General features: G+C 50.2%; 1 protein-coding gene across 1 annotated transcript in view; it reads left to right on the plus strand.

Annotated features, from left to right (window-relative positions):
• Positions 1 to 16,071, plus strand: part of CSMD2 (CUB and Sushi multiple domains 2) — a 368,722-nt gene that overhangs the window by 51,468 nt on the left and 301,183 nt on the right. The window contains exon 3 of the mRNA XM_069036010.1: positions 6,137 to 6,353. Within this exon, the coding sequence (XP_068892111.1) occupies positions 6,137 to 6,353 (217 nt within the window). The remainder of the gene's footprint in view (positions 1 to 6,136; positions 6,354 to 16,071) is intronic.

Genomic DNA, 16,071 nt, shown 5'->3' on the forward strand with positions numbered 1-16,071 from the left:
CTTTCCTGCCTTTCACAGATTCCCAGTGGCTTTAGAAGCTGCAGGTCTGCAGCTCCCTGTCTGGGGAGAACGAACCACGTAGGGAGGAGAAAATACCATGGTCTGAAGGAATAACGGGATGGATCTGATGTGGAGGAAAGGCAGAGCTGGGGTGATTTTGTCCAGGCTTTTCCTAATCTGAAACACAAAGGTGTCATCTGGAAGACACACTGGGAATGCTGTGGGCTGACAGAGCAGTGTGGTGATGCCTGAGGACGGGGCAGAGACACCTGGAATTTCCAAACTGCCTTTTCCTGTGTGGGTGTTGGTGGTTTTCACGTGTGTGGTGGCTCAGTTGGAGCTTTTGTGGAATCTCAAACGTGTGTAGGAAATTCTCGTCATTTTCCAAGACAGTATTTTTGGTTGGGAAAGGAAGGGAGAGCACACGTGGGGAAATCTAAATATGTTTTCACTCCTTTTGTTCCTCTCTTTTTCCTTGGGAAGGCCTTAAAATGGAATTGCTGGGCTGGAGCAGTGCCTGGGTGTGGGAGCTCTGCAGTAACAGCCTGGGCAGCACTAAAAGGGACAAAGTGATGGCAGGGGAGAGTGAGGGGAAGGGTTGTGTGTGCCCAGAGACCCGTGGTGTTTTTGGGATCTGCGGAGTTGTGCCGTCCTGCTGGAAGCTCCCAGCCTGCAGCTGAGCTGAGCTGGGGCTTTGGGTTCTTCCTGGGCTTGGCAGTGCTGGCACGAGCTGAATCCAGAACAAATGCACTTTCTGTGCCCTTGCAGTGCCCAGCTCATTACTCCCCGTGCTCAGAGGGAAGCGGGCTCGGGCTATCTGAGATGTAAATCAGCCCCTTGATGATGCTCTTGGATCCGCGGGCTTTTGATTAAGTTATAGTTAATGGAATGACTCTGCATTATTTATTACCCAGCAGGCTTTGATGGGAGACTGGAGGTTAAGCTCCAGCTCGGAGAAGGTGAATCCTGAGGGCAGCAAGGCTTGGATTGATCCGGGGTGGAGGTGCTTTCCCTGTTTGCTCACTGAAATTGGGTGAGGCAGAGTCAGAGCCGGGCTGGGAGTAAACTACTCCGTGTTTGTGATCAGCTGTAATGACTTGGTAAAGCACCGCGTAAAGGAGGCATCTTTAGTGCCTGATAAATGATTCACAACAGTAAACAACGGGCAGAGGAACCTTTTCCCTCTTTAGAAGGCAGAGCAAACAATGAAAGGAATCGGTGCGTGTGGGTTTGGAGGGCTCCGAGCAGCAGCGGAGGTGAGCAAACCTCGGAGGTGCTGCTGGCCAAGCAGGATTTGCCCCTGGGGTTTCAGCGTTTGTGGGGCTGCACGATGTGGGTTTCAGTTCTCCTGGGGAGAGGTTTTTGATGCGCCCGTGTTTGGTGGAATGGCTGCAGAACAGCACGGAGTAACAGCATTTCTGTGTGAGGAGCAGTAACTAAAGCAAATGGCAATGCCCCAAACTGCTGCATTAGGGAGGAGGCAGCCATGGATCCTCAATAAATGATGCTGCTGAGAGCAAGGCACTGTGCATGATTTGATATTTGTTCCCACTGAATTGTGCAATGACCATGCATCAGTGTTTGCTAAATTAGATTTCGTTTCTGCTGAGGAGCAAAGTGCAGCAACTTGTATTTTAGGAAGCACTTCAGAGAGAAATTCAGTCTCCCTCTCTCTCAAGCGTTGCTTCCTTGGATAAGAACGTGGTGTGAACCAACAGCTACAATTCTTCCTTGGTTTACACCACCCCGGATCTGGCCTGGGATTTAAGTTTAAGGAATTGAAAGTAGGTGGAAGATGATTTTTTTCCCTACTCATTTCCTTTGCACTTGTCACGTCAGACAACGCCTTTGTTATTGTTGTTTACCTCTGACAGCTTGGTGGAGGTTTGTAGTGATGCAGTTTGGATGTTCAGGTTTATCTCAGTCTGGAGCTGCTGGAATTCCCCTTCAGGCAGGGGTTGGGGGGGAGCAGCAGCCAGGGCAGCTCATTCCTGGCCTCAAGAGTTGCTTATTTGAAGGGAATAACAAAATCCTGTTGCTGCGAATGTTCCTGAACGGTCGAGTCTCCTGGTTTTCATGCACATAACCTGGTGGGTTTGGGCACTGTGCAGTGAGTGCCACCACTGCCACCTCTGGGACACTGAGGACATTGGGAACCAGTGGATGCTGCCCCACTGCAGTGACTGGGGTGAACTGGTGCTGCCCCAGAGCCCAGCCAGCCCTGCTGCTTTAGGGCCGCTCTAAAGCTGCAGTGACTGGCACCAGAACAGTCCTGGCTCGTGTGTCGAGGTGAGTTTGGATTTACAGTGGAACTGAAGCTCCCACGAGTCTCTGGCTCCACTCCTGGAGCTTGTCCTGTCAGAAGAACTCTGCTTTGGAGTACGAGGATGTTGTTGCTGCTCCTGCCACCCTTCCTTTCTCTTCATGGCAGCCCCACAACGAAGCTTGGGGAGTTTGGAACTCTCCTCTGTTCAGCTGATATTACTTATTTTTCACTGCAGTGTCTGGTCACGTTAAGTTCTGTACCGTGGGGATTAACCGTGTGGTACAAACTGCTGTGGGCAGCCCGTGGCTCAGAGCTGCAGCTCTTCTCTGAGAGTACTGCAGAGTAAATATTCCATCCTTTCCCTCGTGAGGAGCCCAGGGGGAAGCCAGTTAGTCTGGGGATTGTTCAGAGAGTGGCTCTTGCACAGAGGAACTGTTGGAAATGGAGACTTGGTTCACTTGGTTAAACCAACGTGTAAAAGAATTGAAAAACTGAGTCACCATCAGTGAATTATCATTGGTGGTGTCCCAGACCAAGATGTTTTCCCAAAGCCACGTGGGTTTCCTTAAAGGACTCAATGATTTTGGAGGTCTTTTCCAGCCTAAATGACTCTGTGATTCCTTGGGCTGTGGTTTTTCCCTGCCCTTAGGTTGTGATCCCTTTGGAGAAGGGCTCTGAGCAGTGCCAGCCGTGGGAACGCCGTCGTCCTTGTCTGGAAGTTCCAGTGAAGCAGCGCTGATGGATTCATTACAGGGACACACTCCCAATAAACCACTTTCCGGAATTGAGAGGGGCAGGAGGTGTTGGCAGAGCCCAACTTGGGATCAGCTCTGCTTTCTCTCCGTCACAAATCGGACGAATGCCCACAAACCCATCCCTGTGATGAAGCCGGGGGGTGTCACACCCTCCGGAATGTGAGCCCATGGATAAGAGATTAGGAGCTGGAATATCTGCAGAAACGCACCTGAGCTGAGGTTAAAAGCAAGGCTGGGAGGGGGGGCTGATGCAGCACTGACCTCTCTGGGCGAGGAGTAGGAGGTGCCTCGTGTCAGACTTTGGGTTGGGGAGAATGTGCCAGAAATTTTGGGAGAATTGTCCTCTGTCAACCCCAAATCCACCTGGAACTTCCCAGCACAGGCACCGCCGCTGCCCTTTCATATCTTTCTACTTATTTGTGCTCCCGGGCCAAAGGGATGAAGGGAATTGTTCTTGCAATCTTCAGAGGAGAAATTTTGAATTTTAGATAAGGTTTTGTCAGTCAAGGCTGAGCTGAACTAACTCAGACCTGGAAGCAAATGATAGAACACATAAATTCCCTCAGCTTCCCGGATTTCTTTCCTTGCCTGATGACTTTTTCCAGCAATGTCCAATCTAAATGAAGTTCCCTGCTATTACAGCTATTACAGAATATATTACTGCCCAGTTTGGCAGCTTTTGCAAAGCTGTTCTTTGTTTGCAATAAGCAATTTTCTTCTATCTGTGCCCAGAGCACCTCTGGGTCAACATCGTGAACATGCAAGTATTTCAGTAGATTGATTGGATGCATCATAAAACTCTGTCTTATTTTTCTATTATTTATTTGTTCTTTCAGAGACGTTTATGTCCATTTGTGGCACTGGTTGCACAGGGATGGGCTGAGTTGGTGGATTTTGGAGCTTCTGTATGACCTTGGAAGCGTTTGGAACATGATGTCTCTGACCTTGAATTTATTTCCTGAGCTTCGTGCAGCCTTGGTAGCTTTTATACCATCAGGAAATGGAGAGACACAGCCTCCTTAATTTCCCATTTGCCTTAAATTGTTCTGATGAACTTATGATTAAAATAAAAATGAGCAGGAGGGACAGTTCAATATCCCCCTGCTGCCTATTGAGCGTCGCTGTGGTTGGAGAAAGGATTCGATTGAATTGGAGAGCCGAGCTCGTGGATCTTTGGTTGTTAAAACAAACTGGGGTTCATTTTACTTCTCTGTGATCACAGGAATATTCCCAGTCCTGTGCAGCTTTCTGGCACTGAGCAAATGGCTTTTCCAGTGAACTCCCCAAGATAAATGGAGCCCAAGTGGAGGAGGGAGGTGGATTCTTCTCTAATGTAGTGACAAAAAGCCCTGAGAGAGGCAGGTGCCAGATGCTATGGAAATGCAAAATACTCCAGTTAAGGAATCCTCCCTCACTTTTAATCCCTGGTGGATTGCGGGGCTGTCCTGCCTCTCATTGATACAATGAACGTGCTACAAAAAGATTCCCTGGGTAGTAAATGGGATGGGCCGTTTTAGATTCATAAAACCACGAACTCCGTCTTGCAGGGAGAAGTTCCACGGAGCGTTTTTTGCACCCAAAGTAGGTCAATCTAATTATAATTGGCTTTAATGAGCACCACTCTGCAGCTCTGTACCTGTAGCTGCTTGGCACTCAGAAGTGCAAATGCCTTTGCTGCCTTTGAAAAAAAAAAAGGCAAGGAGAAATCAAAGAAGTAATTTCTACTCTGATGCATTTCGACTTGAAAGCCTCTGTTGTCCCCATCAGCGGGGTAAACAATCCAGCATGGGTGGGAAAAGCTGGAGCAGAGGCAGGGATCAGCAGCTCAGAGGATAAAGGTGAAACTCTGATTTTGGGCCACCAGATTGACCCTTCCATCTGTCTGGAATTGGGCTTTGTGTGGAGGAATTCTTCCAGTAAGGCAGGGAGGGTTGTACCAGTTCAGAGTGAATTTGTGCCTCCAAAGACATCCAGGTAGAGTAGCAGGGAAGGGAGAGGAAAACAAGAAAGGGAATTTGTCATTTAGGCTTTTCTCAAAACACATTCATGTACCTGTGTCCCCAGAGAGAAGAAAATCTCATATATCCTGTAATTGTACATTGTGGCAGTGGATCTTTGTCTTTGGCATGCAGTGTTCCCAGGTACTGCTTTGGGCAGGGGAAATGGATTTGAGATTTGAGGGAGGTTTTAGGTGTTCCACTGGTGTTACAGGAGGGGTTTTGCTCTCAGAAGATGCTTTGGAGCAGCTCCTCAGAAATACTGATTGAAGGTGTTTGCTGTGTGTGGAGCCAGACTGAGCACAAACCTTTCAGAACTGGCTGAGAGGGACCAGCAGCCCTCCAAGGCAAGGTCTGGCCAACAATTTCTTTGGTGTCCCCCCATCAGGTCTGATAGGGGTGGGGGATGGTGCTGCTGCTGTCTCCTATTCCAGTGAACCATTCCCAGCATCGTGGAATGGTCAGGGTTGGAAGGCACCTCAGAGGATGGTTTGTTGGGTCAAACCTTGCACTGTGTCCTGCTCTTTCTGGGGTCAGGACAGGTTTATTCCTGACCTTTGGCCATGCAGGTTTCAGGCAGCCTTGGCCAGCCCGGCTGCTGTGGTGGCCCAGCCCCTCACTCCGTGTGCATCCATTCTGCTTTCCCAGGGTGAGGGATGTGGCACTGCCTGCACACTCCAGCCCTTCTTCTGCCTCTTGTCCGGGTGGAATTGAGGGAGGAGGAGACAGTCAGCTCTGGCATCATCCCTGTGCTGTTCTGGGACCCAGCAGGGCCTGGCACGAATGAAATCCCAAATGGGATGGGGAGAACGCTGGGTTTTGTGGTGGGCTGGGGAAGGGTGGCTGAGGAGGGAGCTGTCCCCAGGGACAGGCAGCAGCTGTGAATCCAGCTGTGCTCACAGCTGCTGGGAGCAGAGCCCAGGATGTGTCTGGGGGTCTGGGCTCCACATCCCTGCGGGGAGGAAGCCACAATTTCATCCTTAGATTCTACTTTTCTCTGTTTCCTGGGACAAAGAAACCTGGTGGGAAGAACCCTGTATGGTCTGTGGGGATGGTGAGGACATTCACTGTTCACCTGACACCCTCTGACTTTGTGCTTTTGTCTTTTCTCTTGCCAGCCCAGAACTGCAGTCACACATTGCAGGGCCCAAACGGGACAATACAGAGCCCAGGCTTTCCCTATGGATACCCCAATTATGCAAACTGCACGTGGACAATCACTGCTGAGGAGCAGAACAGGATACAGCTTGTTTTCCAGTCCTTTGCATTAGAGGAAGATTTTGATGTATTATCCATCTACGATGGGCTGCCTCAGCAGGGGAATCTGAGAACGAGGTACAGTGTTCATTACAGTGATGTTTATAAACATGTTCCCCCTTCCTGCTGCTGGGATTAAATCTCGCCTTGCATGTTTATGCTGCAATAAACTGGGAGTGTTTCTCCATGAGCAGTTCTTACAGTTGTTTTGATTTCTTATCTCTGATAAGGCTTGAAATGTTTCTCTGAATGCCTGACAGTAGTGATTTATCAAGAGTCATCCTAGACATCCAGAGTTAATTAGGAAATGGAGCAGGAGGGAAGCAGAGTTAATGTGCAGAGAGCTTCCCTGAGACCAGACGAGACTCTCAGAGTGGGAGGATGGGCCGTGGGGTTCAGTGATAGCTCTGCCAAAGGTTTTGTGGGTTTTCCCCCAAAATCTGGGCTATTCCTTAACCCAGAGTCCATCCAGCAGCTGGGGGGGGCGTATTCTCTCACATCTGTTGGACCTCCAGGGCTAAGACACACTCAGTAACCCACTCTAGTAGGAAAACTCTCCATGGCTTCTCAAATGACACTTCCAGTGTTCCTAAAAACTTCTGTGGGAGGCTGATTTGGATGCGTCGCTGTGGCAGCAGATGCTCCATGAGGTGTCAGACGTGTGAGCAGCCGTGATCTCAGCCCTCCAGATGAAACCAGCCGGGTGGCTGGGGACACGGCTGCTGGTGCTGCTGGCAGCTCCAGCCTGACAGTAATGCATTCCAAACCTCATGGAGCAGTGGCAGCATCCAGCCTCTGAATCCCTGGCGAGAGTGCTGGAGCCCTGGCAATCGATTTTCCTTCCAGCCACTTGAGTTCAGGACAAATCCTTTGACCTCAATGTCTTGTCTAACCCGAGTGGAGCATCCGAGCTGCGCCCTGGTGGAAATCAGCTCTTTATGTAGATGATTTCAGTTATGCAAATAAGTCATCTCTTCATCTCGCAACTGTGCTTGAGAATCACGTTAATTACGGGGCTTCAGCCTTTAATCAGGAGGTTCAGTGCTTTGCTTTGGGGATAATGGAAAGGTGGAAAATTGGGGGGAAAACTCGGCTCAGGAAACTTTGTGTGGTGAGAAGTTAATGCTGCTCTGAGGTACTCACAGGAGTATTGTGGTTGTAAGTAGAAGTAGCAGAAAGGGACCTCCCAAGGCTGAGTTGGGGGAAGGTGAGGAGGCAGAAAAGGTCCTCCCTCAGCATCCCTGGTGAAGCTCAGGTGCAGCTTGGGCAGGTGAATGTGAGCTGGGGAATGGAACCAGCAGCAAAAGGCACGTGGGGATGTTTCATGTGGGATGAGGGGTTCGGGAAGTGGAGTGTGTTTAGGGCAGGAAAGGGAAATAAAGAGGGGAAATAAAGAGGGGGATTTCTAGAGGTCTGAAAGCACTTAGAGAGGGCTTAGGAAAGCAGAAGATGAACTCATACATGGTGGACATTTGCTTTCTTCCCTTGGACATTTCTGGATCAGTAACTTCAAAACCTGGAGTTGGCTCCTTTGGGCTGTTTCGTGTCTCGCTTCTTCCTTCACCAATTGTAGAGTTTGGGCAACGCTCTGAGGCACAGGGTGGGACTGTTGGGGTGTCCCCTGATCCTTGTGGGTCCCTTCCACCTCAGGAGATCCCAGATACGATTTTTGGTGCATCAGTGTCACCTCATTAAACTCTCTTGCCTAACACTGGGTTATTTTTTTTCCCTTCTTACTCCCTTTTTTCCCTTTCCCATGGCCATCAATTTTGCTTTTTTTTCCCTGCCTGCTTTCCAAATGTTCTCAATTCATCACCGAGGCACGGCCCTGAAGATGGATGGCCACGTGTCGCTCATCAGAGCTCACCCAAAACGAGCTGTGAGCAAGGGGAGAGGAAGGGACGACGGATTGCTTTGCTTCTTCCCTTCTCAAACTTGCATTTCTGAGCATCAGTGATACAGTTCAGGTCCCTCCCAACCCAGACCATTCCAGGATTTCCTGGGAAGGGGTTAATGTTGTGTTCATCGTGTGCTGGCAAACACCCTCTTGTCTTGCAATTTAATGTGGTGTGAAGGTTCCCTAATAGAATAAGAGCAGCCCTAATCCAATGAGGCGTTTGCTAATAAACAGCTTTACTGGATATTAGGGAATTTGCGTTGCGTGTTTGTGATGAGGACGTGAATATTAAATGGGTTTCAGTGCCTTAATTTAGACATGCAGGGCTGTTGTCATCTCTCAGTGCCATGACTTTGCTTTGTTTGCTAAAATCAGAGCTCGTTTCCAAGTCTTTGCTATTTCAGCTTCTCTCGAATTACTGGGTTTTTAGAATCCTGGAGTGGGTTAGGTTGGAAAGGAACTTAAATTCCATCTCATTCCATCCCCTGCCATGGGCTGGGACACCTTCCACTATCCCAGGTTGCTCCAAGCTGGCCTTGGACACTTCCAGGGATGAGGTAGCCACAGCTTCTCTGGGCAGCCTGTGCCAGGGCCTGCCCACCCTCACAGGGAAGGATTTTTTCCATGTATATAACCTAAACTTCCCTTTTTGTCGGTTGGAACCCATTCCTCCTTGTCCACTAGAATTTTCCTTCCAGCAGGGACCACTGTGGGGGAATTTTCTGTGAAACCTGAGAGCTGTGGTGGCTGCGGATTTTTCTCTTCCTTGATGAGGGACATCAGGATTTGGTTCCTGTCCAGGACTTGCCCTTCTCTTGGGCTCATTACACCAGAGCAGACTCTCCCAAATTCTCATCCTTCAAGTTCCCAACTGCTGTGGGATCAGGGAGTCATGGGGAGTCCTGCTCTGACTGTGCAGTTATTCCAGAACAGTCTTTTCCCAGTTCCCATTGTGCCTTGTGATTGTGTCATTGTTCGGAGGTCGCTCCAATCAGGTTCTCTTCCTGATTGCCTTCCCACTGTGCTGGGCTCAGAAGCTCAGCACAGACCTGACTACAATTTGAATACTTGGGGTTATTTATGGCTCTGAGATTGCTGTGGGGTTTGGGAGACTCTCTGCACCTCTTTGTGTCAGACTCTTGCTCCATGACGTAACCAGAGTGGGCACGACAGACCCACGTGGCTTCCCCCAGCTTTTTCATCTGCTGGTAATTTGCAGGACGCCTCTAACGTGAGAATCTTAAATCAGTTGCAACTTCCCTGATTTGAAGCTTCAGGCTTGCACCCAGATCCAGGGAAGGCACATTTACAGTCTCCCTGTGAGTCGGGCGCTTCAGCTCCCTAATTCTGTTTTCCCCAGTGAAACCCGGTGAATTTACACTCCAAATGGAAGTGGTCAGCTTAGAAAATCAGATTTTTTTCCATTCCAGAGATGTTTAAAACTACATTGGGAAGCCCAGGGGACAGAATATGGGATGTTTCTACCAGGAGTGACTCCTCACTTGTAAATGTGCTGAGCAATGCTGGGGTTTCTTAGGCTCTTCCAACCCTTGGGCTTCCCTTGCCGCCTGTTGTGGGCAGGGAACTGTGTCATCCTCTGGTCTCTTTCCTGTTCAAACAAAATGTTTCAGTGATGCTGAGTTTATTTGCCTGAGAAAACGTTTGTTTGAGGCTGTGCATCCAGAGAAAAACAACTCCCAGCGCCGCGGCAGTGCCGGATGTGTTTCCACAGGCGTCGCTCAGAGGTGTTTATTGACACAGCTGGCAGGAACCTGCCCGTCCTGAGGAGGATTTTGCAGAAATTGCCGTGGCTGCAGAGTCTGCAGGGTCTGGGGAAACGTTTGCAAGTCCTTGCTGCAGTGGGGTTCTGTGCAAAGCAGAGAAACCCCGCTGCTGGCACAGGGCCCCGCTGCTCACGCCCCGCATCTCGCAGCGTCTCCTGCTCGAGCTGCTTCCAAATCCTCATCCCTCTTCCCTGACACGGGGCTGGAGAGTGAAGAGAAGGATTGCCATCAATCTGCTCTGTGAGCAGCTCAAAACCACATCTTGGGCCACATTTAATTGACTGAAAGTTTAAGTATTTTGTTTGAACTCCCAAAGGATGTGATCCTGGTGATAAGAGCGGAGTTATCTCTGGGCTGACCTAATTACAGCTGCTCTAGGAATTACCTGCACCTTGCATGTTTCTCTTGATAACCTTTTAATTACTCTCTGAAAAAGCAGCCTGGGTGACTTGTACTTAATTACCAATCAAGAGCACAAAGCTTTTGATCTTAAAAACAGCAAAAGGGAGGAGGAGAGGAAGGGACAAAGGGAACTGGGGAGAGGAGAGAGTTCCCTCAGTGTTCCTGTGGCTTGCAGAGATGCAAATTCGGGATGAAGCGACATTCTGGGGTTCAGTCCTGGTAAAGAAATTCCTGGAAAAATAGCATTTGTCACCTGGGAATGCACAGAGCTTGTGTTAGGAGTTTATGTTGAGTCACCTCTGGTCCTGTGACATATTCCTTTGTCACTGCCTCATGTCTCCAAGGTGACTACAGTTCTTTTTGCTAAGGAGAGGGATAAATAAAGCAGAGGGCCAGCTAAATCCTTTGTCACCTTTAGTAAACATCCGAGTCCTACCTCCCTTTCCCCCTCAGCAGAGTCTTTTGTCACTTCCCATTAACTCCATGGGAAAAGAAACACAACAAAACCCCACTTAAATTTATGTTCTCTGCTTTGTCGGATAAAATCCACTTTATTTTTTTTTCCTCCCTGGGAAGGGACGTGTTTGAGCTGCTCCAGCAGCTCCAGGACCCTTCAGCAGTGTCCCTGTTTTGTTCTGAGGAAGTGCTGAGTGTTTAAACTCCGTCTGCAGGATAATTGATGAAACTGGAGCTGAAAGTCGGGGAGAGGTAATGGAGTTAATGCAACTGCAGCAGGGCTCTGCAATTTCCAGAGGCTCGATTCAGTTTTTCCATATTTATTAGCAGAGGGTGCATCAGGAGGAGTGATGAAAGCAGCTGATTCAATCAGAGTGGGAGCTTTTTCCCTGGCACCATGTGGAATGTTGTAGGCTTGGGAGGAGGCTTGGCACGGATATTTTGGCAGCAGAGATGGGGAAGGAGCAGTTCTATCCTGGGTTAGGGGTTAAGGGACCTGCTCTCAGCTCTGCTGCCCCAGGTGTGAGGTGTGGCACACAGGGGGGTTGCCTGTTACTCAAATAATATTTTCTTCCCCAAATTGTTTTTGTTTTCCCCCAAACTGCTGATTAACCACCTTTCTAGGGACAATCTCTCAGCAAAGCCTGACAAACCCCACCCTTGGAAATGTCCAAGGGCAGCTTGGACAGGGCTTAGAACAACCTGGGGTAGTGGAAGGTGTCCCTGCCCATGGCAGGGGGTGCCATGGGGTGAGATTAAAGGTCCTGGGATTTTATGCCTCCTGCTGCAAATTAAGGTGTGTGAAGTGGATTAACAGTAGGAAGATTTTCTGTAATTGGGCAGCATCTACTGGATTTTAATTAAGACTCTGCCCTGGAACAGCCTTTGATGGATCTGTGAGCCCTGGCTGCTGCTGGTGGGTGAGGCGAGGGTTTTTTAGGATGAGTTTAAGTAGTGCATGGAAATTCTGGGGAGGCTCACGGTGTCCTTCATCTTCCATTTCCATGTTGGTGCAATTCTTTAAAGCCTCCTGTCCCTCTGGCCTGGAGCTGTGGAGGGAAGGGAGGGGTAATGCCATGAGGTGCCTCCTGTGGGACAGGGCTGGGGTGTCCCCTGGCCTGGCTGAGGCAGCAGCAGGAGCTCGTGGGACTCTGCTGGGGACCTCTCACAGCAGAGCACACAAAACTTCCCCCCTCAGCCTCTCCTTGGGGTTCCCCTGCTCTGTGTGACAGCACTCAGGTCATTCCCAGAGCCCAGGGTCGTGTGTTCCTCTCCAGATCCCCCAGCTGATGGTTGGTTTTCCTTCAGGGGAGCTGTTCAGGTGACCCCAGCCCTTGCAGACATCAGGAGATGGTGAGGGCTGGATGTGAGCACTGCAAACCCTGGAGCGAGGGCTCCAGGTAAGTGAGAGCTCAGATGGCTCTCAGGGCTCACTCCTCCTTGTCAGAGATGGCTCATGATAAACACAACTGATGCTCTGCTAAGAAATGCTCTCTGGAGTTCTGGATCAGGTTTATCATCTCTTTGTGCCTCTGTGCAAGAGCTGTGTAAAGTGACACAGCCACAGCCACCTCGAGTCATTCATTTCAGACACAGCTGCCTTCATTCCTGAGCAGCAGTGACAATCCTAGCACCAGTGGGGAGTTTTTTGGGATGAGAGGGAGCGAGATGAGATTTTTTTAGCAGTGGAGGGAGGGAAATTGAACCAACCCATGGCTCTGGCTTGGTGCTTCTCGTTTTTAGATTGCTCTGGGAGGTGTGAGGAGGGTGAGGGCAGCCCAGGGAGGTTTTGGCTGTTGGCTCGTGGTTGTCACCCAGGTGCTCTGTGATGAGGAGGTGGCTCCAGGCTGGCCCTGCTTGGGTAATAACCTGTCACAAAAGTCTCTGGACTTAATACAGAACCAGATCTTCAAAAATAAATTCCTTTTTAACCAAGAGGTCCTGCCATCAGTGAGCAGGAAGGTGGCACTCCCCTCTGTGGGGTTCGGTGCCAGGACGGGCTGGGCAGTGCAGCAGTGGGGGAAAGGCAGAGCACTGGGATGTGCTGGGAATCCCTCCCAGGAGCCAGCTCAGTCCTGCCCAGAGCCCAGGAGCTGCTCTGCTCCCTGGGCAATTCCCTTATCAGCTTTCCCAGCTGGAAAATGTCCTAATCCCAGAAGCACAGAAAGCTGCTGGCCTGAGCACTTCTCCATCCCGCCTTCCTTGTGTTTCAGGCTGTCTCAGACATTTGTGCCTGTTCTTCAGGCCACAGGACACTGGATTTCTGCACTGGAGGGCTGCTGTGAGCCCTGGTATTCCCAACACCACCACTGTGGCAACACCTGTTTGTTGTTCCCCACTTGCCCTGTGTTTAGCAGTAAACAAACCTTGTGTGATTTCCAGGGGGTTCCAAGAACTCATTTCTCCCATTTACTCGATTTCACACCCCTGGTGGCTTTTTTTTCCTTTTTTCCTTTTTTTTTTTTGAAGAAAGACAGAAATAACCCAAATCTGCCAAGTTCTGAATTGAAGCCACTGAGCCGTGCTTGGGTTCTATCCAAACTTGTCTTTGTTTACTTGGAATGTCAGCTCGGATTTGCCAGGGGGTGACTGAGATTTGATGAACTTTTCTGTGAATTTGTGTTTTTCTTCTTCGTGGTTTGTCATAACAAGGCCGAGAATAGAGGTGCCAGAGTTGGATTTCATGGAATCGTGGAAGGGTTTGGGTGGGAAAGGACCTAAAAGCTCATCCAGTTCCACCCCCATGGGCAGGGACACCTTCCCCTATCCCAGCTCCTTCCTGTGCCGGGACCCCGGGGCTGGAGGCAGCTCTGCAGGTGGGGTCTCACCTGAGCAGGGCAGAGGGGACAAAATCCCACTGCAACCCCAGAAAATCTTGGAAAAATGAGCGTGGAAGGGACATGAGAAAAATAATAAATCACATCCGACTCCACGGTCTTCCCACTCCATTGCATTGCATGGAAAATCAAATTTATTGAAATTTGATGCTCTGTACCTGTCCCCAGCCTGAGCCATGAAGGCCTCGTATATCTGAGCTGGCTGTGCTGCCTCTGGGCTCTATAAATAACACTTTTCTAGCAGGAATTGACCCAAACCCTGCTTTAAACGAGTGGAGAAATCCATCCAGGCCGGGATTTATGAGCTCTGTCACTGTCCCCTGAGCCTGTGTTGGTTAATGAAGCTTTGTCAGTGTCAGAGGTAAGCAAAGGGCTCTGGGCCTTGATGGATTGTGCTTGGCTTGGGGAAGTGCAGCTGATTCCTGAGACTGAGAACTGTGCTGGATAAAATTCCTGGGAAAATTGTGGGTGTTTATGGCACTGGGAGAGGTTAAGGGACAGGAAAAACTGGGGGTTTTGCCCCTCGATTGTTACTGTCGTGGTAGGAAAAATAAAAGGTAGTGAATGTCAGAGCCGGTGGATTGGATTAGTTTGGAATCCATTCTCCAGCAGCTGGGATGGCTGGGGTGGGATAAAATGGGCCATGTGGGGTTGACTGGTGAAACAGGAAAAGATCCAAGGAGTTGCTGGTGCTTGGAGCACTCCAGTGCAGGCGTTTGCTCTGTGCCTGACTCCCAAACAAAAGCAGTTTGCCTCCGAGCACAGATCCCTCCACCAGGCTGGGTAAATCCGAGTGGGAACTGCGGCTGCTGTTCTTGTGTCGCTGCAGGATCCTTTTAAGCTGGTTGAGAGTTGGTTTTATTTGGTCCAGAGCATCATTTCAGCCTTGCAGGGATCCAAATGAAAGGACAACTGTCTCAGTGACACCAGCGAGCTGTGCCTGGCGGACAGAGCTGCCTTTTAAGTGTCTGCAGCGTTTGGGAGCTGGGAGTGCTCTCAGATCATGCTCTGCTTGTTTTATTGATGATTAATGAGAGTGTTCATGTTAATGTGCTCTGAAAAAAAGCTGACATCTCACTGTTACTGCGTTTTTTTCTTTCATAAATACGGGGAAAATCTAATGAAGCCACTGAGGGAAGAAATTCCTGCCCCAGCCAAGCCTGAGGAAATGCCAGGAGAGAGCGAGCTGGCTCCTCAGGTGTGGCTTTTATCCACAGCCACTGGAAACAGGGAAAGTTCTGAGGGAAAGAGAAGGGATGAGATGCGTGAGAGAGGCTGAGGCAGCAGCACCTGGGGTACAGCCAGAGGGGATCAGCCAAGGCTGGGAGGAGGAGGAGGATGCTGGAGGGGCTGCACAGCACAGGGGTGGCACTGAGGACCCAGGAAGCCTGGCACCCAGCGAGGGGACAGCCCCAGCCCTGCCAGCCCCAGTGTCCTGCAGGTACCACAGCCCTGCTGCCCGGGGCTCTGCCAGCTCTGCAAAGTCCTAAGGGTTCCCTGGGGATCTGGCCCAGCATTTGGAGGAGTTCTTAAACCCCTTCAGGATGAGAGATGATTTCTAAAATGAAGACCTTGTTAGGAATGACAAGATGTTTTCTTTCCCCATAGACACTTTCCCCACCAGCAGCTGTGTCTTTACAGAAATAATCCTGCCTCCTGTGCAGAGATCTGAGGTGGGATGGATCCCTGTGGGGAAATTCCCAGATCCCGTGGATTTGTGCTTTTGTTCTTGGTGTCCATGCCATGGGGCAGCCTTGGGGAGGACATCTGTGAGTGACCCCAGCTCGAGGCTGTTCGCAGCTTCCCCTGAGAGCTTAAATTCCAAATGTGCATCCATCTGTATTCCTGAAGGTGTTCCCCCTGCAGCAGCTGCGCTGCGACGCTCCCACATCCTTCATGACACCGAGGAAGTTGGAAATGTTGATTAATATCACTTTCCTCGTGGCCATTTTTCAGATGCAGCACCCAGCCCCTTTCCCTGGCTCCAGTATTCCCTCCTTGCCCTGTGCACCTGCACCAGCTGGACAAGGCACACGAAACTGGATCAAAGTCACTTGGAAGTCACGGGGCTCTTTCTGTTGGCCCCAGTGGTGATGGATGAGTTGAATCCCTCATGAATTCAGCTTTCAAACAGCTCCAGGTTGGCTTTGCCCTCTTTGCTGGGAGCGTTGGGAGAGGACTGCTCGTTCCAGGCTTTCCCAAAGGACAGCTCTCCCTCTGAGCCGTTGTTTTCTCCACACACAGTAGCAGAATCACAGGATGGGGAAGGTTGGAAGGGACCATCAGGAGCTGGACTTGGAGGATTCTTGTGGATGATTCCAACCTTCAATATTCTGTGACCACAGAGGCTCAACTGGTCCCACCTCAGGGCCATCCCAGAGCACAGGGCACAGGGTTGAGTCCAGAGGGCTCTGGAATAT

This window comes from Aphelocoma coerulescens, chromosome 23 (genome assembly GCF_041296385.1).
Source record: "Aphelocoma coerulescens isolate FSJ_1873_10779 chromosome 23, UR_Acoe_1.0, whole genome shotgun sequence".
Classification (NCBI taxonomy): Eukaryota; Metazoa; Chordata; class Aves; order Passeriformes; family Corvidae; genus Aphelocoma; species Aphelocoma coerulescens.